Source organism: Amblyomma maculatum, chromosome 6 (genome assembly GCF_055883805.1).
Source record: "Amblyomma maculatum isolate TAMU_Amacu chromosome 6, ASM5588380v1, whole genome shotgun sequence".
Classification (NCBI taxonomy): Eukaryota; Metazoa; Arthropoda; class Arachnida; order Ixodida; family Ixodidae; genus Amblyomma; species Amblyomma maculatum.
Genome location: NC_139349.1, coordinates 5,445,796 through 5,468,777, shown reverse-complemented (window position 1 = coordinate 5,468,777; position 22,982 = coordinate 5,445,796). Strand labels below are relative to the sequence as shown.

Below are 22,982 nucleotides of genomic sequence, written 5' to 3'. Positions count from 1 at the left end.
ACTGGCGAAAACCAGTGGTGCCCTGGACTGGGGGCGCCAACCGCTCGTCAGCCTCGGTTGGAGAGGCGAAGAAAAAGATCCCCGAGCAGTTAATAAAGTTCACTCACTCATTCACTCAGTGACAGTGGCATGCTCGCGTGACGCTCCCACCTGGGCGTTTTCTCGAGGGGTGCTGCTGCCTCTGTGTTTCGGACGCCGATGTGCCAGGGCAGAACCACTGGTATCGCCCTTATCGCGCGAAGAGGCCTATTGAAGTTGATGCTGTGGCCGCAAGCTGAAGGGTTCATGGAACGGCTCACCCAGGACGGCGGAGTTCAGAAAAGGGTAAGAGAGCGTTGGTGTTATTCGTTTCTCATGTGCCTAAACGAGGAAACCAAACGCACTTTGTGCACCTATTTCCTTTGATCGCGTTGCTTGAGGATCTTCTCTGCTCACCACATTAGTGTCGTGGCCGACATTTGTGTCTGAATTATTTATAGAGCAGGAGCTTCTAGAATGGTCGACAGAGAGTGAGGCAACGTTCTTTGTTGCTGCCGTGCACCGAGGCCCCCTTTAAATCGGCTACACCATTTCAGCGCCGACCTTCCGAACCAGAGAGCGCAGATTCGCTCTTACTTGATTGTTTATAAAAAGCCGTTCAACGCTTTATTTTATGGTGACCGGACTGAACACTGAATAAATCATTACACGCAAGTCCAATATCGATGCCTAAGTGAGTATGCAGGGTATGGTTCAATCCAGCCCGCAGCGACCGCGTTTCGATGGAGGGTGAACGCAGCGGACGCAGTTTGCTGTGCGATATCGGTGCACGTTAATGAAACCGTTCTGGAAGTAAACGACATCTTTTTAACGCGTGAGAATTAGGGGATGCATGTCTCCGAGTAAGCACCTAAGCAGACTGCAACGACATCTTCATGCGCGTTTCCGCAGAGTCGCCAAACATCATATCACTTTGCTTGTGATATTACACAAGGGGTGGGTACAGATATAAACGTATCAGGTACAAAGTAAACATATTATTGGTTAAATATGGCAGGTATATAATTATGGGCAGGTGACTGCAGCAGTGTCATGTGGAAGGCCATTCCAGTCTACGGCTGAGCGAGGAAAGCATGACTCTTCGAACGCTGTAGTATGAGATCGTAGACGGGTAGCTTGCAGGGGAAGGCGAACCGATAGCAAACACCTAATATAACTATTTGAGGAGCCGAACTGCAGATAACCCGCAATATTTCAAGTTCAGAATTGATGTTAATTATACAACACGGCCCCACCGGGGTGGCGCAGTAGTTACGGCGCTCGACTTGTGCCTAAGGAAGCGGGATCGAATCCCGGCCTCGGCGGCTGCGTTTCGTTGGAGGCGGAACGGAGTGGCGTCCGTGTGCTGTGCGTTGTCAGTGCACGTTAAAAGACCCCAGATGGTCGAAATTTCTGGACTCCTCCACCACGGCGTCTCATAGCCCGAGTCGCTTTGGGATGTTAAACCCCACAAACCAACCAACCAACAAACCAACAACACGGCAAGTGTTCCTTAGTAGCAATAAGAACGTCCCCGCCTCGAGAGTTTTTTGCGATCGTAGCGAAAAACGTTAAAATTAGGTAGGTCGTCCAAAACTTCAAAATCCGTTACGTTTTATTGCAACTTCGTATTTGTAACTTGTAGCTTTTCTTTCGGGAACTGAGAGCCATATATATATATATATATATATATATATATATATATATATATATATATATATATATATATATATATATATTTTTTTTTTTTTTCATGAGCGAGACACTTTTGTACGACTGTGCAGTCTTTCTAGTTGCCGTTTATTTGCACTATAAAATATAAATGACATCTTGTGCTTACGGAAATTCTACCATTTCCAGGGGTGATTCGCGTTCCTGCAAGGAGTTTAGCGAACAACAGACGCCAGTGCATCTGCCTAGAGCTCAGCGTTCATTTATTGCGGCGTTCGGCTCCTCAAAACGAAGGCTTCAAGCCGCGAACGCGGTTATTACCCCTAAGAACATTTGCTTTGGTATGTTGGGTTTAGCGTCCCAAAGGGACTGAGACTGTGAGGGACGTCATAGTGGAGGGCTCCAGAGATTTCAGTCACCTAGAGTTTTTTACTGACATCGCGGTGGCAGTTCCTGGCCCTACGGGGCTGGGACGGTAAGTCAACGCCAGTTGCGGCGGGGGCTAGCCAGCCACCGAATTTTTATCTGTTGCAGGCCGTCATTGAACCTGCCACCGCTTGGGTGGTGGACGACGGCTGTTGTGGCGGCGCGCGTCTTTCTCGCCCTCTTCCTTTTCTTTCTTCTCTATTTTCTCTTCTGTCCGCACGAGGCAGAGGAGGTGGCTTAGCTAAAGAGCCAGTAGCAGCCCCGTAGGGCCAGGAGCAACCACCCGACTATAGTGCCTAGAATATACTGGCTAGTGTGTTGAGCGCGCCGGCTGGGATGGCTCGAATTGCAATGAAAGCCGCCGGCGGCCGCATAGCGGCGCTGTGGTGCGAGAGGGTGCGAGCCGGTTTCTCGCGCACATTGCGCCGCGCTGCTGAGAGTTGGAAAGGGAGCTGCGCGTTGCTTTGGCTCACGTTTAATACTTTGTTTTAGAGCTCTTTCAGGAGCTAGGACTGATATAACGTTTTAACATGCTAATGTTAATATCGAATTGCTTTGTGCGGATTGCTCGAACTTGTAAGCTCAATCGGTACGTGAGCCACACGCTAACCCGGGAAACGCACATGAGAGCTTTCGCGTTTGGAGGAATTCAAACTCAAAGAATACAAGTCACGAAACACAGATTCGGTTTAATAGAACGAAAGCAGCATGTTTAATCAAAGGTGACAATGCGAGTGGAAGGCAATGCTGGCATGTTCTTCCCACTTGTCCAGATATCCTAAAAAGTCTTCCAAGAAACGCATGTCTGGGCTACCCGGCTTAAGTGCACGCTTGGTTATCCTGAAGGTCATTACTCGTATCAGGCGATTGGTTAGCTTGACGAAGTCTTCTGTTGGTTGCACCCGAGTGTATATGGTCTCCACATATGCCGCCGGTGCAAAAAAAGTAAAAAGTCATCTCCAAAAAGTTGGAATGCAAGGTCAACCTTCATCTTTTCAAAGTTATTGGGTCTTAAGCATAAGCTAGGCTGTCATCCACGGAAGGTATCCGCATCCATGTAACCGGAATGAGAATGTCCTCAAACGGATGACGGCCTCCGTGGTGGTTAGGTGTCTGCAGTGTAGCCTGGCTGCCACTCTGTTCACCCACAATGCCCGCTTCACTGGAGCCGGAGGAGTCGTTGCAGTCTTGAAAGCCAGCTTCGAGAAAACAGGAGCCCTCGTTGATTTCCGAGCCCGGATCGCCGGGTCCAGTCCCTGCGTCCCGCTTGTGGCGTTTACGAGCTGGTTGCTGCTCGCATATGTTTCTTTCCTTCCTTTTTGGTGCCGTCTTGGGCACAAGGTGTGGAGGGTATAATGTTAACGTTTTGAAAATAACGATGTTAAAATAACCATCTTCTACATGCTTCTGTTTCGCACCCCAGTTATGTAACCCCCCTCACATAATACTCCAATCGGAGCCCGTGAGATATTTGAATAAAAATAAAAATAAAAAAACAGCAGAACACAAACGAGGAACCTTTACTTACAGCGGCTAATTAAGGTACATCGCGGCCTGCGATTGCACAAGGTTTTGCCGAAGTCACCATTTTTTGAATGAAGAAGCTGACGAAGTTTTTTTTTTTTTCTCAGATACACAATATGCACGAGACGCGGCCGGTTAATCGCGATGAAGCTCGTTGGTAATGCCGCGCTTACGGTGAAACATGCGCCTAATATATAACTGCATCCATATGACATATGTGTAGCGCAAAAGGACAATCGAGGGACACAGAAAAGGTACACAACACAGGTGCTGTCTGTAGCGCCTGTGTACATTCTTTGTGCTACACACTGCCATGGAGCACCGTTACCGACTCGCCCAGGTTTGCATCCTTGTGAATATAACTGCATGCTCTAAAAATGTTTCTCGCCAACAAAAGCAGTTGCCGTTTACCTTCCGTCATTTCTATCGATGCTTCGTTCCCATTGTACAGAATGCGTACTTACGTAGCATCAGATAGCGCAGTAATACGTAGTACGCTCCTTGTTCTAGCGGTAGCCCCGTTTGCCAAAAAAGCAAGTCTTCTCTGTACACCACCGCTTTCTCTTTGGCATTTTTCTCTGCAGTCTAGTGAGAGGCACTGGGGAAACAACAATCGGGAACCGCGCTTCACCACTGGCGACACAGCAAAAAAAAAGAAGTGATACAGGCGAGCTCAGAACGCGCGCACAAAACGAGAAAAAAAAAAAAAAAAAACGATGCAATCGTCGCCGAGCAGGTAGAAGTGTGGAACGACTCGCATGAGCAAACACCTACACCGTAAATAAACTACTGCACCTTCGTGAAAGCAAAAGACGCGCAGAAGCAGGTTTAACACGCACGCACAACACCAACAGATTTCCGTATTCTGAAGAGAGAAAACTGCGTCGTCTGCTCAGGTGGCACCCTCCCGACAAGCAGCGCCCTCTGCCGCTAACGATTGGCTTTCATTGCAAATAGCGCCATCCTCGCCCATAGGGAAGCGCGGGCGCTTGTCACACTAGCCAGTATATTCTAGGCACTATAACCCGACTGCTCAGGTTGTTGTTGTTGTGGCTGTAGGAAGAAGGAAAAGAAAATGCACGGGCCTGCTACTTGCTCTGTAGCTGAGCCACCTCCACTGTCTCGTGCGGACAGAAGAGAACATATAGAAGAAAAAGAAGAGAGAGAGAAAGACGTGCGCCGCAACAACAGCCGTCGTCCACCACCGAAGCCGTGGCGGGTGCAATGACGGCCTACAACAGATAAAATTCGGTGGCAGGCTAGCCTTCGCCGCAAGCGGCGTTGACCTACCTGTCCCAGCCGCATCAGGACCAGGATCAGCCACCCTTCACCACCTCTGCTCCTGCTCCGGTACTGGCGCGGTGCCACATATATACTCGCTCCGGCGCATCGGAAGAGCAATGACGTCACTGCGCATGTGCGGCGCGGCAATCGCAGCGGCGGCGGCACCTTTGTGCACGACCTCCTCTCGTGCCCGTAGCGAAGGAGTTGGCGGTGGCCCCTATCGTTTTCCTCTTACTGGCGTTCGTTGCAGTGCTACATTTAATTATAATTGGTTTACAGGAAAGGAAAGGCGCAGTATCTGTCACTTTCTCCGGCAAGTGTGTGTGTGTGTACGGTACGTCACCGCTCCTGCTGCGTGGCGTTCCTTGGACGTGTTCAAGTCTCCTCCGGAATGCTAATGGCGCCCTGGCTTCAGCGGCTGTCACGCTGGGAGGGCCATCCCTCTCTATGGAAAGCGGACCGCGTTCATCCAACACCACCTAGACTACTCTTAGTCTAGGTGGTGTTGGTTCATCACACCTCTCCTTCTAGCCACTCTACCATAGCGGAGGGCTACGGAGTAATTTCGACCACCTGGGGATCTTTAACGTGCACAGACATGGTACTCCCCTGATGGGGCTGGGACAGGTAGTTCAGCGCCGCTTGCGGCGGGGGCTAGCCTGCCACAGAATTTTTATCTGTTGTAGGCCGTCATTGCACCCGACACCGTTTAGGTGGTGGACGACGGCTGTTGTTGCGGCGCGCGTCTTTCTCTCCCTCTACCTTTTCTTTCTTTATTTTTTCTTTTGTCTGAACGAGGCAGCGGAGATGGCTCAGCTACAGAGTCAGTAGCAGGCCCGTGCCTACAGCCACAAAAACAACAGACAGCGCACAGCACACGGATGCCTCTCCGTTTTGCCTCCGTCGAAACGCCGCCGCCGGCGGTCGAGTTCGAGCCCGGGTACTCTGCCTATAACGCCGGTGAACTTTGATGCATTCAGCGGAACGCTGGTTGAGTTCGATGCAGCGCTTGGTCGGCTTCAGCCAAAGCTTTCGCTCCACATTCGGTTCAGCAGTGTTGAAACCCTCGAATGCATAGCTGGAACAGAGGCGACGGCACCTCGGAGTCACCCGCGCAGCGTGGGAGTCGGCGGCGGCTCCGCGCTGCTGCTCTCCAGATGTGCGCCATGTGACGTCACTTGCTTCTCGCTCATGCGCTGTTGGGGCCCTCCGGGACTGCGAAATCGCTGACCTAGCGTAGTGTTGCTTCCACAACAAAAAAGGAGTGGTGTGTTATGAAAAATATGTCGTTGTGATGCTGAAGAGCATGAGAAGCCGATGCGAACGAGGCCCTATAATGCTATCGCGTTGAACTGTTGCAAGGGCGACGGTTGTCTTTGAACACACGGGTGATTCAGCGCTTGATGTGTGCCATGAGCGCTTTTCTGCACGACTAAAGGGCAAACGCAACCTGGTTCAGACGTGCTGTTTTGTTTTGTTTATTAGCGTGTTGAGGTTTTAACACGACAGCGTTAAGACCCCGTTAACCGAAAATACAGCGCTGGCGTTGTGAGCTAAAAAAGAAAAAAAAGGGTGTGGTTTAACTCTGGTTAAACCTGGATGGAAGCGGAAGCTTTTTTTGCATGGCTACACCTATGGCTGAACTTAAGATATGTTTAAGCAGTGGTTTAATTTGTGGTTTCGTGAGGTTTCCGCTTCAAAATTATGGGGGACACTTGAGCTTCGCCTTTCAGGGTATGACGCGATAGCGTAGGCTACCAGCCCACATATAAAGTGACGCTTTAACCAAGCCGTATGAACGTGCATGCGTGGCCTAGGGGTAACTGAATGCAAGGGTACTGTCAAGCTGATTCTGATATCACTCTTTCACGTGAGAGGATAAAGGCCCGAGTTGGCAGCTCCTGCCAAACGTAATGTCTGGCGACCCGACGTAATGTCTGGCATCCATCGACACTGACGCTGAAGGCTCGAACTGGCTGGCGTAGTGCAGCTTCCGCCTCAGTTACACCACAACGGCGCTGGAAGGCGACTGCCAACTGACATGCCAGCGCAGAGACTGGACGTTGGGTAGCTTGATGTTACTTTTGGCAGGAGCTACCAACTCGGGCATCTTTTTTATTATGGGGAGGTGTCATCAGAATCAGCCTGACGTTACCCCTGGGCCAGTCAGGCGCTTTCATACGGCTTGATTAAAGCGGGGCTTCGTATGTGAGCTAGTAGCCTACGCTATCACGTTATGCATGCGTTTAAAGGCATAACATAAGGTCCAACATAATTTTTTAAAATCAATTTCGAATATTCTGGGTTCCTGTACCACGGAGAGAGACGGCGCTGTTGCACCTGCACTAATCGCTACAGCTGGGCTGCTTCAGCCAAATCGACGAGAATTTTGGATTTCTTATGGAACCAAACTTAGAATATCAGCCTTAGTAGTGAAGGACAGCGAAGACAACTCTGGCGTTTGCTACCACAGCTGCGAGTGGACGCTTCATGTTCGTATTGTTTCTGTGTTCTCTCTTGTTCCTTATCTACTGGAGTGAAGGTCGCTCATGTTTACATGTCGTTGCAGATAATCGAGCCGGGGAGCGGCCCAACTGTGCCCGAGCACGCGAGCATAGTTTTTCACTGCAATGGTTACGTTGACGGAAATCGTGACGAGCCCTTCGATTGTACGTGGCTAAGAAACGATCCCCACCGATACACGTGAGCCTGTTGCCATATATGCTTGGAAGCCGCTTGCATAATATGTGCATTATCGGTACTGCGCATGTCACCCTACAATTCAGTGTGGGTGATGACATTTTGCATGAATAATTAATCGACGACCTACAAGTAGCATGCACTGCCGGACATTATTTCTTGAGTGCAAAGTTTTCAAAACAGTTGCTCTATGGAAGATAGGCGCTTTCTTTTATTATCTCATTTAGAATGTTTTACGAGGTTATGAGAAGTTGTATACCAGTGCGTTATTCTTCCAGCAAGCACCGGCGTAACAATGAGAAGAGACGCCACCCGATGGCCGTTTCTCTTATTGCAAGTGCGGGATACCTCGTGCACACAGTGTTGCGAACAACGCGCACTTTCGGTTTTTGGTTTGTTTTGTTGGGTTTAACGTCCCAAAGCGTATTAGGCTGCTCAGATGCCGTAGTGGAGGACTCCGGAAATTTCGACAACCTGGGGTATATACTTTACGTGCACTGACATCGCACAGTACGCAGACGCCACTCCGTTTCGCCTCCACTGAAACAAACGCAGCCGCCGGCGGTCGGGTTCGAACCCGGGTACTCCGACACACCTGTCAGGCATCTTAACCACCGCATCACCGCGTTGGGGCAACACTGTCGGGAAGGAAACATGCAATCAACGATTGAAAAAGCGGTCATAACCTTGTGGGTGGCCCTCAGGCGTGATCACGGTGTAAGAATAATTTCTTACACCGTGGGCGTGATGCAGAATCCTCCTCTGTACTTCTTTCTTGATCACGAATGGCGAAAATCTAAAGAAAGAAAGACAGCAAAGTGACACGCTGTGGTATACTAAAGTAACCTGCGCAAGATACCGTGCAAATCAGCTAAGTAAATTCTAATCGGCTGGTAAAAAAAAAAAAAAAAAAAAAAAAAGAAGGATAGGGTTGCCGAACGTTGAGCGCTGCCGATCACCAGCTCTCGCGAAGACGAAAATAGACATCCGCCGTAGTTTATTTCTTAATTGTTTTTTGTCTAAGGCAGCAATATTACTAAAGAGTGCCGGGGTTTGTGAAGTCGTCAGTTGCGGAAGATATCTTACCGTGAACAACTGCTGTCGACGTTGGCCATATGGATCTAGCAATTGCTTCGCTAAGAGATATGTAGAGGCGATTGTGCAGGCTTTACAAACTGTGGCGGGACTATCTACAAGAGAAACTGAGAATTTATAGGAAAAAAATAGATGTAATGTTTTTTTAGAATATCGAAGGCCGTCTATGAAAAGAATGCGCCTTGCGGCCCCTCATTTGAAAAGGCTGGCTGATTCGTGTGGCCTTAGCCCGCAGCAGAAACAGAGATAAATTAGCTAGCTCAGGGAAGAGGGAAGATAAACGCCAAAGGCTCTTATGGAAGCACACAAGACCTGTAAGACTAGGGTAGGTAGTAATTAAAGGCGTTCTTTTATATGACCGACACTCCTTGAATCGCCTCACGCCTCGGGTTCAGACGACATTAATGGCTAGAGGCTTCTCACGTCTCACATTGTTTTTCAGGGTGACCTATCACATGCTGCTAAAGTAATAATGATGAAGAAACGTTCGTTTTGATAGAACTCGAGGAAAGAGCGACCATAGCGAGTACGCACTTGCTTCCGCCGTTGAAGATATGATGCTATAGCGTTTCACACACACGGAAAAGTATTTTTTTAACATTTTCATTTTCTTGCCGTTTCTTTTTTTAATTTTGCAAACGTTGGCTTGCCATTCTCTGCAGTTTGACACCTTTGAACGCAGTTTTTTCATTTTTTTTTTATTTCTTCAAATAATCAGTGAGTTACATTAACTCATCGTCTATCACAAATCAATCAGTCATCAATCACTAGAACCACAAATTACCACGCAGCCCCCGGTTATTTCTGACGCGCGGTACAGATCACAACTACTACTCAAATTTCGCTCAAATTTTAACGCGACTGGTAAGATTGAATCACACCTAAGTTTTGTACCACACGGCAGTGCCCGTGTGCGTATACGAGCGCAGGCATTAGCATCAAATGCCGGAATGCACGAAAGGGACCAAATTATCGCAGACACCCCCTTTCCGTAAACAGAAATCGTCCTTACAGTCGCAAGTCCGTAAACTAACAAGGCGCAGATGCTACGAAGCGCGAACGGTGCTTCAGCGCAGTTCGGAAGCACAATGGAACGCTGCGATTCTGTAGCAGACGAAGCCAGGCGCAAAGGTCGAAATCGGCCGCGGAGGCGAGAACGGAGGTTGGCCGCCTGCTCCCTGCGGGCGCGCCGAGGAGGTGCGGAACTGAAAATGATAAATAAACGTTGTCAAAAATAGTGGACCTAACCTCTAAATATGTGCAGGGCAGACCAGCGAAACGTATGTCGTCGCAAAGGGTACGACGAGAGTTCACGAGCTCCGATACGTAGATTTGTCACGACTGACGACAGGGATCGATGCAGCAGTTGTTTTTACAGGCGCGTAACGCGAGCCGTGCAAGACATCCTGCATCAAGTAACGCTTTCGCCTTCTTCCCCCTCGCTCTCACCCACAGCGTGAACAACCTGACAGTGCGAGGACTGACCATTGCGGTGCGGACAATGCGCCGGGGTGAGCGGTGCCGCGTGGTGGTGGCCCCCGAATATGGTTTCGGCGACCGAGGCTGTTTTCCTCGCATCCCACCTGGAGCGACACTGGTGTACGACATACATCTTCTGTCGTTCCTGGAGATCGAGTATGACAACGAAGTCCTGGACTGCCTCCAGCGCGCCGAAGTTCTCACAATGAAGTTCGAATATGTCTATGATGTGGGTATAGCCACTACGGCGTTTGACCTGTCGCTTTTTAATGTTAGCAAAAGTATCGTTATGACTCGCTGCTGGTCGACTCTGAAGAAAGCATGCTATCCACTATCGGTAGGGTAGGGTAGCGAGTAGCCAGTGCAAGTGCACTGCCCGGCGATGAGCAGCCCCATGCCCTCCACGTTTCCCTCTCATTCCTCTCTTGGCGAGGGGGTGTGGCAAAACAGCGGGGTCGTGCTGCCGCTCTCCTCACAGCCAGGAATTTTTCACGGGGAAAACATGATGACTTTCATTAAGGCGAGGGGGGGGTGGGGGGGGGGGGGCAGTTAAATTATTTCCCTTGCCCGCCCTGCTCAGTTATCCTTCCAGCGATAGCCTATAAAAACCTATAAAACCTATAAAGCGATAGCCCCCTGCCTATACATCTCTCAAATGTGCAGTGCAATGCAACCCTGGTATTTCTACCATCGCTGATATGTCGCGGGAATCGCCACTTTTTATGCGGTAATGTTTTGTGTAAAGCATGGATCGCGGATCCCGTGGTTTCTTTTCATGATATATCGCAGGTTTTCTTTGGAGCTAGGAAAAGGAGGTGTATGCCATGTTTTCTTTATCGCGAAAAATGGAATGGTGGTTTCTGAAGGTGCTTTTCCGTATAGCAATCTCACTTATCCCCCATAGTTATTATTTAGAAATTCTAACAAAGTTAAATAGCATTCGGTGTTAAAACTACAAATTGTCAGTACTGTGCAAGGTGGCTATACCTACAATATACAACTGTATGGCTTCTCTCGGCCGCCTCTAATATTTAGTTTTTTTTTTTTACCCCTTGCCTCCAGTTACCAGGGACACGCGGTATGTATTATATGCTGCATGCATATAAAAGCTATGCTTGGTATTTGACCTAAATGAAAATTAAAAAAAAAAATCCTGCCCCGTTTTATTATTGCTGTTCGAACCAAGCAGAAAGCTTAAAACTCGAGCATAGTACGTGGCGGCTGGCTTGTTGGTTTATGATAAGAGGGATATAGCACATTGGTAATACGGACAAGAAAGACGTATGGAAACTCGGCGAACTAAGCTAGGTTTTTGTCCGTCTTGTCCGCGGCTTTAGTGCGCTGCATTGTTCTGCACAAACGTCATTCCCGTGGCGTGTAGTGCTGTATTTTTAAAGCTTGCTTAGACTGTGGTGCCTTTTTTTTAGTCGTGTAGCTCCGTAATTCGGTGGTCTCCCTGCATCGGTCTTTTCTTCTGTTTGCAGATGTGCGGGCTGAAGCTCAGAAATGGCAACCGGTACTACGAGGCCGGGGAGTTTTCGTCCGCTTTGCGGTGCTATGCGGTGGCAAAGCGAATCATGGGCTTTACCGTCGAGCCCGGGGACCAGGAGGAGCGCGACTGCCGCAACAACATGCTCACCACGCTGCTCGCCAACGAGGCCCAGTGCGCACTACGTGCACGTGACTACAAGCGGGTGCGTGCGACAGAACCTTGATGTTGTCGAATTTTCTTACTCAGAATTTATGATATGATTTAAATATTCATAATTGATATTCACAATTATTATAGCTGCGCATCTGCCGGGCATAAATTTTTCGATGTAGTCTCGGTCAGTTTGTACGGTATAGCGCGATCTATGTACAAAGGCGTGCATGCATGCCTGCTTCGCAGCAGCTTTTAATGCGATAGTGCGTTGAGCGGAAAACTTGGCGTCAGCGTGGCTAGACAATTCTGATTCGGCGAAAGGGGTCGTGACGCCGTTATGAAGTAACGCGTCACGACCCCTTAATTAAGAAAGGTGGGGACGTGGTAGATACGAACCTCTTTAGCTTCGGTTGTGAGCCAAACTAGCCCATGATTTGCAGGGAGGTTTAGCGCGAAGCCTCCCTATGAATCATGACCTACCAACTGCCCAGAAGTCCACTTTGCTCAAACTATACGCTACCAATTCACTTCGTTCGGTTGAAAAGCGCGATGTGGTGTTAAGAAGCGTGTCAGTATCTGCGATAGGATACGTCAGGAGAACCCCATGAGATGGTGGGGATTCTTTAGCTGCTATAGTGGCGTACTGTCAGGGCGAAATAGTGTCCCCGAAGTTTTAACACGCTAGCGCAATAGACGTTGCGCCGAAAATCCGGCGTCCGTGTCGGCGTTGGTGTTGTGAGCGAAATTTCACGGGTATGGCGCTGGCAGGGGATAGCTGGCAGCCGACTTGGACGAGCACCGCTGAACGGGATCACATGATATCAGAAATTTGAGAAAAGCTGCCAGCTGGGGTTGCTCATTTGAGGTGGGAAGATGGAGTAAAAATCAACCTTCCACTATCACCCCACCATCAACCAGGAATTCTCTTGGATGCGGAGTCAGACATGTTACCCCTAGGCCACGCAGACACGTTCATACGGCTTAGTCAAAGTGGGGCTTACATGTTGGGTGGTATAGCCTGCGCTAGCTATAGCGTCATACCCATAAAGGTAGAGCTTAGGTGTCCCTTATTGTTTCCCTTCTGGTGCAGCCTTTCCTTAACGGAGTGAATGACGGTCTCGTTCTCAAACCAGTGCCTGCAAAGTTCAAGGATTAATTAATATGGTGCCAAGTCAGGACTGCAAAGTTTATAGCTCAGTAGAGTCCAGGCAAACTTGGCAATCAGCTTTCTTTTTCTATAGGCTGGTGTGGGCGGTGCGGTTCTGCCGTGTCTGTATTGTTAAATAATATAAAAAAAGACGGTGAAAATTAGGCACGTAGACGGGGGTCTGTGACTGTAATGGTGACGGGGGACTTTAAAGGTGACTGAGATTACATTTAAACGTTTACACAGATCCGACATATAAGCGGATGTAATTATTTCAGTGATTCATAAATTCGGTTGAACGGTATGTTGGAGAAAAAAAAAAGTACATCGCTTTTTGGACAACCATCCTCTATACTCGGGGACAACTTTCTGTAGCAATGGAGCCAAAGGTACGGGGGCGGGGCTTTCCTAACTGTGTTGCTACGCTTGTGAATATGCACTTTTAATCGTTGGACCCACAACTAGCCTTCGGCTATGGGTCCAAGCACTGTCTGCAAATGTTTTTTTGTATTCATGCAGGAAATAAAGCAAACTTCAAACTTTAAACGCTATGTATTAAACTGCCGCTTTACTGGCTAGTACAGTAGTAGAAGCCTGATATAATAATAAGGTTAATAGTTCCTTAATGGTATAACATTTCAGAGCATCACCTGCGAAATTTCTGGAGACACTATATTCTTGTGCGGAGCGGCGAGCTGGTGCGTTTCGGCTCCGTAACTTCCACCACATTACAGCTTTACTGGCATTGCAGTTTTACTGGCAACCAAGGCACGCACAACGCAACATCGGAGAGAGAGAGAGAGAGGGCCTAGGGCGAATCATGACACGGCGTCCGTCAAATCCGAGCTCTGGTTGGACGGCGTTCCAAACGGCGTCACAAGTGTCCGACAAATGAGCGTCGCGTAGCAGGGAGAAGGCCAGTATATCAGCGCCGATGCGTCGGAAACATTCTTTTGTTTGCTTTTAGATTCGAACCGCCCAACGTTATGGCGTCCGCGCAGTACAGGGTTGCCACTACTGCCGCCTGCTAAACCTGATAGCAAAATAGGGTCTATAATATCTTATGGCTGAGCTGTCGGTGCTGGCCAGATGCGCGGTTGGGGCCTGTGAAGCGCCTGAAAGAAAGGCACGCATGCAGAAGCCATGTCTTCACGCTGCTGTTGTTAATAGGCCAAGAAAATTGGTCCAGGCCGGCGTTCTGATGCCGGTTTCCGGACACTTGCCATTATATATATATATATATATATATATATATATATATATATATATATATATATATATATATATATATATATATATATATATACAGCGCCGGTATATGAAACGCAACGCTTAGATGAGAACGTGCGCTCAGAACCGGAACTGTGTATTCAGCCAACAAGCCGTTATTTGTTGTTACGTGCGATACGTTGTTGGTACGGGAGAGGTTTCTTTGCGATTTCATTTTATTATATGCTCTGTGTGCCGCAAGGCGCCCTCTTCCTCCTTTCACTAGCTTCCTGCTTCGTTTCTTTCCGGAGCAGCGTGGTTCAGTTCTTCACCGAGAGTGAGACGCTGCGCCTTTCCTTCCTCGTAACTAATTGCTTGCCTATAAATATCTACTTTCTTAGTTGCACAAAGTAAATTAGTAGTTTGCACTTGGCATATCATTGTAAGCGCTCCTTTCGCACACATTGCCTTTTCAGGCTGTTCCTGCAAGATCTGGGCATGCATTTGTGTTTCGATTCGAAAATGAAACAAGAATCGGTACGAGTTCAACATTACTCCGCCTCAAGTGGAAGCTGTATAGTGAGGGCAGATGAGCTAACAGCCTCCATTCTTTTTCTGAACGGGATGTCATTTCTGCTGTGCATCGTTCCGAACCGATCTGAATAGCTGAACTGATGCACCACGCGGGTTGTTCGTGACCATTGGACGGGATCCTGTCGCAGCTTCTGGTCGCTGATGCTCGATTAACCACGGCCCTGAAAGTGCTGGCGAACAGGCTGGTGTATGGCCCTTGATTGGGGCTAGTGTAACAGGCGACCAAGCATAGAAAAATAGTGAGAATTTCAACTCGAGGACTTTGACACCGGGAAGTGGTCCTCGACGATGAGAAATTTTGCTAAGAAAAAAAAAAATCTACAGAACCGTGTCAAAGATGCAAAATATGCTGTGTGTTATCATCGTAACATCAGAGATTTTAGCAGTACTTTTCTTTACATCTGTAGTTTTTCCTCTAGTACTCTGTATTCATGTGGCAATTTTATTTTGGGACTACATTTATTCTTAAATTACTCCAGAAATTTGTTGTCCCAACAGGTTCACTGTCACAAACGCACAGAATTTCGGTCGTGACAGCAGCATGTACTCTAGCTTTTTTTTTTTTTCCGACTGAGGGTTAACGGGCTACTTTGATGGCAGAAATGAGTTACTGCTAACAAAGCTCAAAACAAGAGGTTTTATACGCTGCACGTCACCGAAGGAAGCACTTGGCTCCACTGCCGTGTAGATGGGTAAAGGAAACGGGGCCTGAAGGTTGGACATATTAAAATATCAAGTGAACCTAGTCACTGGCTAGGGAGGCCCTGACCCTTCACGTGCCCGCCACTTCACTCACCAAGCATCCTTTCCAGGCCGTTTTTGTCCGGTCATCGAGGGATTAAAGCTTAGCTTAGAACTATAACACTTTTTTGCGCAGAAGCTTGAATTCGCCGAATGGGGTCGTGCTTTCTTCCGAAGCTCCGGTCGTTAATCAACGCGCATTTCTGATGCTGCACTCGACAAGCTTGAAGACTCGTACATATATAACCGATGTTAGGCGTGCTACCCCAATGCGTCAGACCTCGCGGGGCGCGGCGCTCATGGTCCAACAACTGCAATTCCGGCAACTTGTACGGACTGTGCTCCCTGAGTGCTCGCCGCTGCCGTTGTGCTCGTTAGAGACCTGCGAGGGTCACTGCGAGAGATATATAGGACGGAAACTACTGTTAGTAACCCCTATGGTCCGTTCCGTTCTTCCAGCGTTGGTCTCACGTCCTTATTGGGAATCTCGCGGTGACATAATGTGTTCTTGTTTCGACGCGACGCCGCGCGGGCAGGAGAAGCGAACGGGGAGACCACCGAGTCACGTGGTATGACGTCAGGCCACTCCTCCTCCAGTTTAGAGGTCAAACGGCATCTTTCGTGACCTTCAGTGTTGCCGCTCAGAGAATAAAGTTTGGCTTCTAATAAATCGTTGCATCACATGCAGCGCGTAGCTCTCACGAGGCAGGTGGTAGGTGAGTGCAGTCGTCGGCGTAATTGAGAAGAGAGAGAGACTGCCTCTGTTCTGTGCTAAGCTCCGGGCTGGCGTTACGACCCTAGGGATACATGATTCAACCGCTGGCCGTCACTGAGCCCATGAGCCGACAGCGGGGAAATGAAACAGCCAGTGCGACTGCTGCGTCTCTCTTCCGCAGGCCGTGCAGTGTTCCCGAGAAGCCCTCGAGATGAACCCGGAGTGCCTGAAAGTGCTGTACCGCTGCGGCGTGGGTCTGCGCAACCTGGGCGAGATGGAAGAGGCGGCTGACATGCTGCGCCGCGCACGCGTCCTGGCGCCCTGGTCACGCCACGTGAACAGTGAGTTGAGCCTCGTTGAGGAGCACCTACAGGCGACGAGGAACTCGGAAGTCGGTCTGTGTCGGTAAGTTATAGAGTAGTCCTTCGCTTCCTTTACCGGTCATAAAACCTGCCCAGAAACATGATATGGTGTCAGCACCATCGCTAAGTTAGTCTGTAAGGGCGTGGCACATGGGCTGTTTTATTGTACACACCATAACTGAGAAACATGTTAAGCATGCTAGCATATCTGTATACCGCATATTTCTAGTCAGATATGAAATCATCTATGTGGATATTAGTATATGTGCAAGATTTTTCGGGTAAGCTTTCATAGAGCCCATATGTAAAAAAAAAAAAAAATCAAAATTTGTCAAACTTAATGTTTACGGATAGTGGCGGCGCCCCTGGTCATTAAATAAAACTGTGTCCAAATTTCAGTCTTTAAGATGTTTAGATAAATGCACAGCCACTTGGAAATAAAATCACTTGAAGAGACGCAGTAGCGAAGAAAGATTAGGCGTGGCAACCATAGAGGTAAAAGGAAAATGAAGCGCTTTTCAGAAGACAATGGCTATGACATTTATTTATTTTTATTTATTACATTGCGCACAGCGCCTTTCCGCATTACGGTGAGGGGGGGGGGGCAATTGCAATATGAATAAGGTTAAATGCTGACAGGAGGGAAAAAAAGAACATAACAGTATTGTGACGGGTGAAAATATGCAGTAACAGTCCGTTCGGCAGCTTTCGATCACCAGCGCAGTTCTTTCTCTCCCTACGAGGGGCCACACCAGTTCCACAATACATGTGGCATTATCCCCCCTCGTCAAAAGATTCTAAAAGAAAAGAAGTGAAAAAAATAAAAGGTGAAGGAGAGTGGTCTGAGGAGGGGACAGTCCCTTCAGGAAGGTAGTTCACGGCACTAGCACGGCGAAGAACCAGCCAGAAAACCGACGCAATAGTTTTTCGGATGGGAAACCATGCGCAGACCACCGCAATGATATTCGAATTCCCAGGTACGGAGGTCGTATCGCTGGGCATCACGACTTAGTGTCTGATGAATGCGAAGCCAGTCGGCAGACTTCTTCGGCAAGCTGGGCGAATTCTTCGGACACGGAGGCGGGTGTACCATCCGGGAGGAGCATCGCATCTAACGTTGTAGTCGCTTCCCGTCCATGAAGAAGCCGGGAAGGCGTGTAGCCGGTAGTTTCTTGCACTGCAGTGTGTTATATGCAAATGTGACGTAGGGCAGAATAGCATGCCAGTTCTTGTGGTCGACATGGAGGTCATATCGGTGAGGGTTTTTTTCAGGCGCTCCATCAGTCCGTTCGTCTGTTGGTGATAGGCAGTACTTCTGCGGTGAGCTCTGCAACTGAGCCGCATTACTTCTTGCACGAGCTATCCAATAAATGCGGTCCCGCGGCATGTGATAACAACAGCTGGAGCGTTGTGGCGAAGCACACTGTTTTTGGTGAAAAACTGAGCGGTTTTGGCAGCAGTACCACCCTGGAGGGTTTTCGTTTCGCAATAACGTGATAAATAATCGGTGGCAGCAACAATCCATCTGTGGCCCTGATATGGCTTAAGAAACGGTCCCAATAAGTCGATACCGACTTGATGAAAATGAGACTTTGGCGGAGGAACAGGTTGGAGCAAACCGGGAGGCTTCAGAGGGGGTGTTCTACGGCGCTGGCAGTTACGACAGGATCTCATGACTTCCGCACTGTGGCCTCAAGTTTGGGCCAGTAATACTTCTGACGTATTCGTGCCAATGTGCGACTGAAGCCAAGATGTCCAGACGATGGTTCATCGTAACAGGTGCGCAGAATTTCAGCGCGAAGAGCAACAGGAACTACTAATAGTTACATGGGCTGAGGAGTCTTCGAGCGTTCGTTTGTAAAAGACTTCAGTGCGTAGAAAACGAGGCCAGCGCCCGCGAGAAAAGGCAAGGTGGTAGTGGTGTGCGGCTTTCAAAGTAATCAATGAGCTTACAAAGCTCAAGGTCTTCGCGCTGCATTTGAGCAAGGGTTGACGTTGTGACTACTCCAAGCAAGGTCGGTCGTCCATATCAGCGTCAGCCATGTCGAGTGGCAGTGGTGCGCGCGAGAGACTCTGCGTCGGTGTGCCAGACTTATACACCACAGTAAATTCGAACTGTTAGACGCGCAATCTCTTCCGGTCAAGGCGTTCAGAAGGGCCCTTGAGGTTCGCCAACCAGCACAGGGAATGATGGTAGCTGACGACCCTGAACGGTCGTCCCTAAAGGTACGGTCTGAATTTAGCGAGTGCCCACATCTCCGCGAGACATTCTTTTCCGGTTGTCGAATAGTTCTTTTCGGAACGAGAGAGTGCACGGCTGGCGTAGGCGATGATGCGCTCATTGCCAACCTGCCACTGTACTATAGGTGCCAAGAGCAACATTGCTTGCGACTGTGCGGACTTCCGTGGCGGCCTAAGATCGGTGCTCGACGAGCAGAGTTCTTTCGTGCGCGCGTGGTTCGTAGTCTCACCGAGCTGTCGCTCTTAACAAGCTTGGCGAGGCCTGCTTGCTTTCGGACCATTCTATGCGTCTCGTTATCCGTCGCGGGCGTTCAAAATAAAAGCAAGTGGTGGGAATGCTGCGTTGATTGTGCCGTCCTGTGCCATTGCATTAAACCTATACGTGCTGCTACAAACGGGTCATTGGTGGCGAATTTGCGCTAAAATACTATTTATTCAAGCGATATCGACCAGAGAAGAACGCAAAGAGGCTGAATGTGCGCAGCCAGGAATGATTGCTTCATCCTGCGTCGAAGGGAAAAGGTAGAGAGAGACCCAATCCAGCCCAGTCGCGTTTCATTGTAACCCTTTACCGTCTGTTGTTGTACATGGTGTGCGTTTTTTATTGCGAAAGCGATACTGCTTGCACTTTCAAGCCTTCGCGTGACACGGCCGCAGTTACGTCGTACCCACGTGACGACGTGACGTCACACCCCACGTGACACACGGGCTGGCAGGAGCTGCCAACTTGGGTCTCTCGTTTCACATGGAACGGTTACGTCAGAAGCTAGGACTCTGGCATTCGTTACCCCTATAGGCCACTAAGGTACGTTCATATGACCTGCTTAAAGCGGGGCTTTATATGTGGGCTGAGGAAGAAGAAAAAGAGAAGAAGAAGAACGCCCAGTCACCGGCAGCTAATGCTTTCGCTCAATATTTGGTTCAGCAGCGTTGAACCCTTGTTATTTTTTAATGAATTTATTTCATGGGCGCCGCTCACAATATCTTATAAGACACTGCGGATGCATATACAAAAAAAGAAAAAACAGCTTCTTAAGAGATTCAAGTAGGGCTAAATTCAGGTCCAGCTAGATTTATCGAGCTTTTGGCAGCACCGTCTAGTGTTACATAAAGATCAGGAGAAAGGTTTTGGACAAGCCGACAGCTCGATTGCACAAAGCTCTATCCCCGCGGTTAGGGCGTTCGACTGTTCAACGTGGGAATAAATCCCAGCCGCGGCGCCCGCTTTTCGATGGAGGCGAAGAACAAGATGTCCATATATTGCGCGATGGTAGTGCACGTTAAAGAACCCCCATGTTGTCGAAACGTCCGCAGCCCTCCAGTATGGCGTCCCTCATAGCTTCGGTGGTTTTGAGACTTTAAAATCTATAAAACTACACAACACGAGTTTGAATTATGTATCGATGGAAGCAAATTTTGACCGAGTCGCTTCACAAAGAGTAAGCAGCCAAGAGGGAGGGAAGGACACGACATCTTCACAAATGGAACAAATTGGACCGCGGACGCTCCGTTTCATCGCGAGAAGAACGGTCATGTTTGACTCCCATAGAAACCTTCGTTGAACATCGAAATTGCCACGCCACGGTCGCACTCCTACTGCGGTATTATTGCTGTAATCTAGTTATTGCCGCACTGATCACACAATGATAATTTACCGGGTGTCGCGTTTATTCATTCATCCTGGTTGTTCCTAACCGAGTCTTTTTTTAAAACTTGCTAAAGGTTTTGAGAACGCTGACAGCACAACGCAGTCACCCGCCCACTTTAATAATAAAATTCGTTTAGCTACAGTGTCGGCGACCTTGCGCTGACGTCGAGCCAAAACCGAGAGCCATCATTCGGGCACAGCAGCGGGAACATCCGTGCACTGAGCGAGATTAACGAGACGAGTTCTCCGCCCTCGTACAGGACTGACATACAAATTCTAGGTGGTGCTGCCCAAACTAGCTAATTTTTATTCAATTTTCGTCGATATATCACTCAAGCTGAGCATTTTGAAAGCACGGATAATGTTAACCTTGCACTTCTAATAACGCCGTGCAAAAGACACATAGATGGCACTATACACCTATCGTCAACTGGCTGTCAGGGGCCTTGGAAATAGCTGCTCCAGTGTAAGCGAGTGATACAATGCGAGAGGGGCGGTGCTCGGAACAACGGCTTCAGCGCCGTCCCCGAGAATGGGGTCATGGTCCCATGCTCACCTAGGCGAATAAATCTACAGAACAGTGTCAAAAATATGGCAAAATATTCTGTAGTTTAGTCCTAGTGTCAGATTATTGTGCAGGTTTTTTTTCTCTAGTACTTTTCGGTAGTCTGTAGTTCTGTAGTACCTTTATATTGTAACTGCTCAGAGTTCCGATCTTACTAAAGACATTTTTCACAAATTTCTGTACTAAGATCGCACATAAATTGTACCTGAATTCCGATGTTACAAAGGAAAAGTTTCTCTTTTTTCATTTCATGCTTACATTTACTCTGGACGTCGAGAGAGGCCTAATTTTCGAGAGAGGAGTAATTTTTGTTCAGTGCACTAAAAAAAAAAAAAAAAAAAAAAAAAAAAAAAAAAAAAAAAAAAAAACGGACGAAACGTTTAAAGTAGTGACTGCGATGCTTTTAACGCGGGATGTAGAGGGAGTGGGCTACTTAATCCTGCGGGCTATATTTTAGCTTTAAGGTCCGCAAAAGTGATTAAAAAACAACTGAGCTGAGAGTTTATGAACGTACTCCACATTTACGCAGGATGCTATTGTTAGCAATACGCAATTTCACTCATTTCCTTGCTAAAACAGCAAGTAATTTGACCCCCTTAAAGTAAGTGCACTCGCTCACTTGGGTTAAAAAGACTGCTCAGGGTCTTTCAATATTGAAATATTAATGCAGTGAGTTGCCATTCAGGTAAATAAAGTCTATTTTATGTTATTTTATGTCACTTGTCATATCAGACCCCTGCTACAAAATGCAAGCCACAAAGAATTTGTACGGAATTAAATTTTCTCCTGTTGCAAAAAAAAAAAAAAAGGTTGTCTTCCAAAGCTTTTCGATATTTCAAGTATATAATTATAAGAAAAACTGTCGCCCTTGCCCCTTTAAACCCGACTAAGAGATGGTATAAAGAGCCGTACCAGAGGATTCTTTACAGTTCACAGAGAATGTAGCTGGTGAGCCTTTATAGACGGTAAGAAAACCAAGTGTGTGTGTGTGGGGGGGTCGGAAGGATGTGTATTGGCATCATGCACTGTTTGTTGCAACACGAAACTTGGAGGAGGGAGCGGGTAAAGTTACTGAAGGGATAAAGCTACCTCTGAAGTGGCTTTATTATTGGTGGCCTTGCCTCCTCCAGTTCCGATGGCGTGGCGAGCAGTAACATGATGCGGGAACTGGGTACCGCTGAAGACCAAAATGTGTGCGAGGTCCCGGACGAAGATCGAGCAGCGCGCCAGCGTCGCCTGAGAATCGAAAACAGCTTGGATCCGAGACTACGTAACATGATCCGTTGCACGTTTGAGGCGCTCATTCGTGCGGAAGCCGGCACTGTACTCGAGCTTGACTCAGCACATCCGCCGGAGGAGATAGACTACGTGCAGCTGCTGTGCGGACCCCTGGGCCTCGTGCTGCAGCGTATGCCAGGGGGCGGACACAATGTGCGTGTCGCCCGCGATGTCGCCTGAAGGGCGAGGCAACGAACACACAGCTGATGTGTGCTTGAGGTGTTCTTGAAAGCGGGTGTTTGCACACATGAATAAATTCTTTGTGATTCCGTCTCCTTGCTCGTGTCTTCAGACATATTAAAGGTTTGTGTGTAGTCTCTACTATTTCTGCACGTTTCATCCATTCGTCCGTACAGGGATAGAGCTTACTGGCTAGGAGGCAAACAAATGCACATTATCTCAGGGCGAGGGAAAATGAAATAATACAGGGGTTCAAGACTGCTGAGCCGAATGTAGATCAAGACTGCTGAGCCGAATGTAGACCATAAGTTTTGGCTGTGGGCGACGATCATTGTATCGAACACAACCAGCGTTCAGTTGAACGCATCAGCAGCTGTTTCCCCTCAAGGCAGCTCAACGAGAAAAATTATTGAGCCTTATTATTCACACAAGTATTAAGGCGAAAGCCGTTAATGGCTCA

The 22,982-nt window shown here is 48.4% G+C and overlaps 1 protein-coding gene across 1 annotated transcript; it reads left to right on the top strand.

Annotated features, from left to right (window-relative positions):
- Positions 1-285: 285 nt before the first annotated feature.
- Positions 286-22,522, top strand: LOC146184970 (peptidyl-prolyl cis-trans isomerase FKBP35-like). The gene is made up of 6 exons (XM_084605853.1): positions 286-324; positions 7,493-7,626; positions 10,174-10,426; positions 11,682-11,891; positions 16,430-16,653; positions 22,195-22,522. Exons 1-6 carry the CDS (start codon positions 286-288, stop codon positions 22,520-22,522), a joined length of 1,188 nt encoding a protein of 395 aa, XP_084461979.1.
- Positions 22,523-22,982: the final 460 nt, after the last annotated feature.

Coding starts and splice junctions, on each gene's coding strand:
- LOC146184970 (XM_084605853.1), top strand. CDS start 286: ATGGAACGGCTCACCCAGGACGGCGGAGTTCAGAAAAGG. Junction 11,892..16,429: donor GTGCACGTGACTACAAGCGG/GTGCGTGCGACA, acceptor TCTCTTCCGCAG/GCCGTGCAGTGTTCCCGAGA. Junction 16,654..22,194: donor TCGGAAGTCGGTCTGTGTCG/GTAAGTTATAGA, acceptor TGCCTCCTCCAG/TTCCGATGGCGTGGCGAGCA.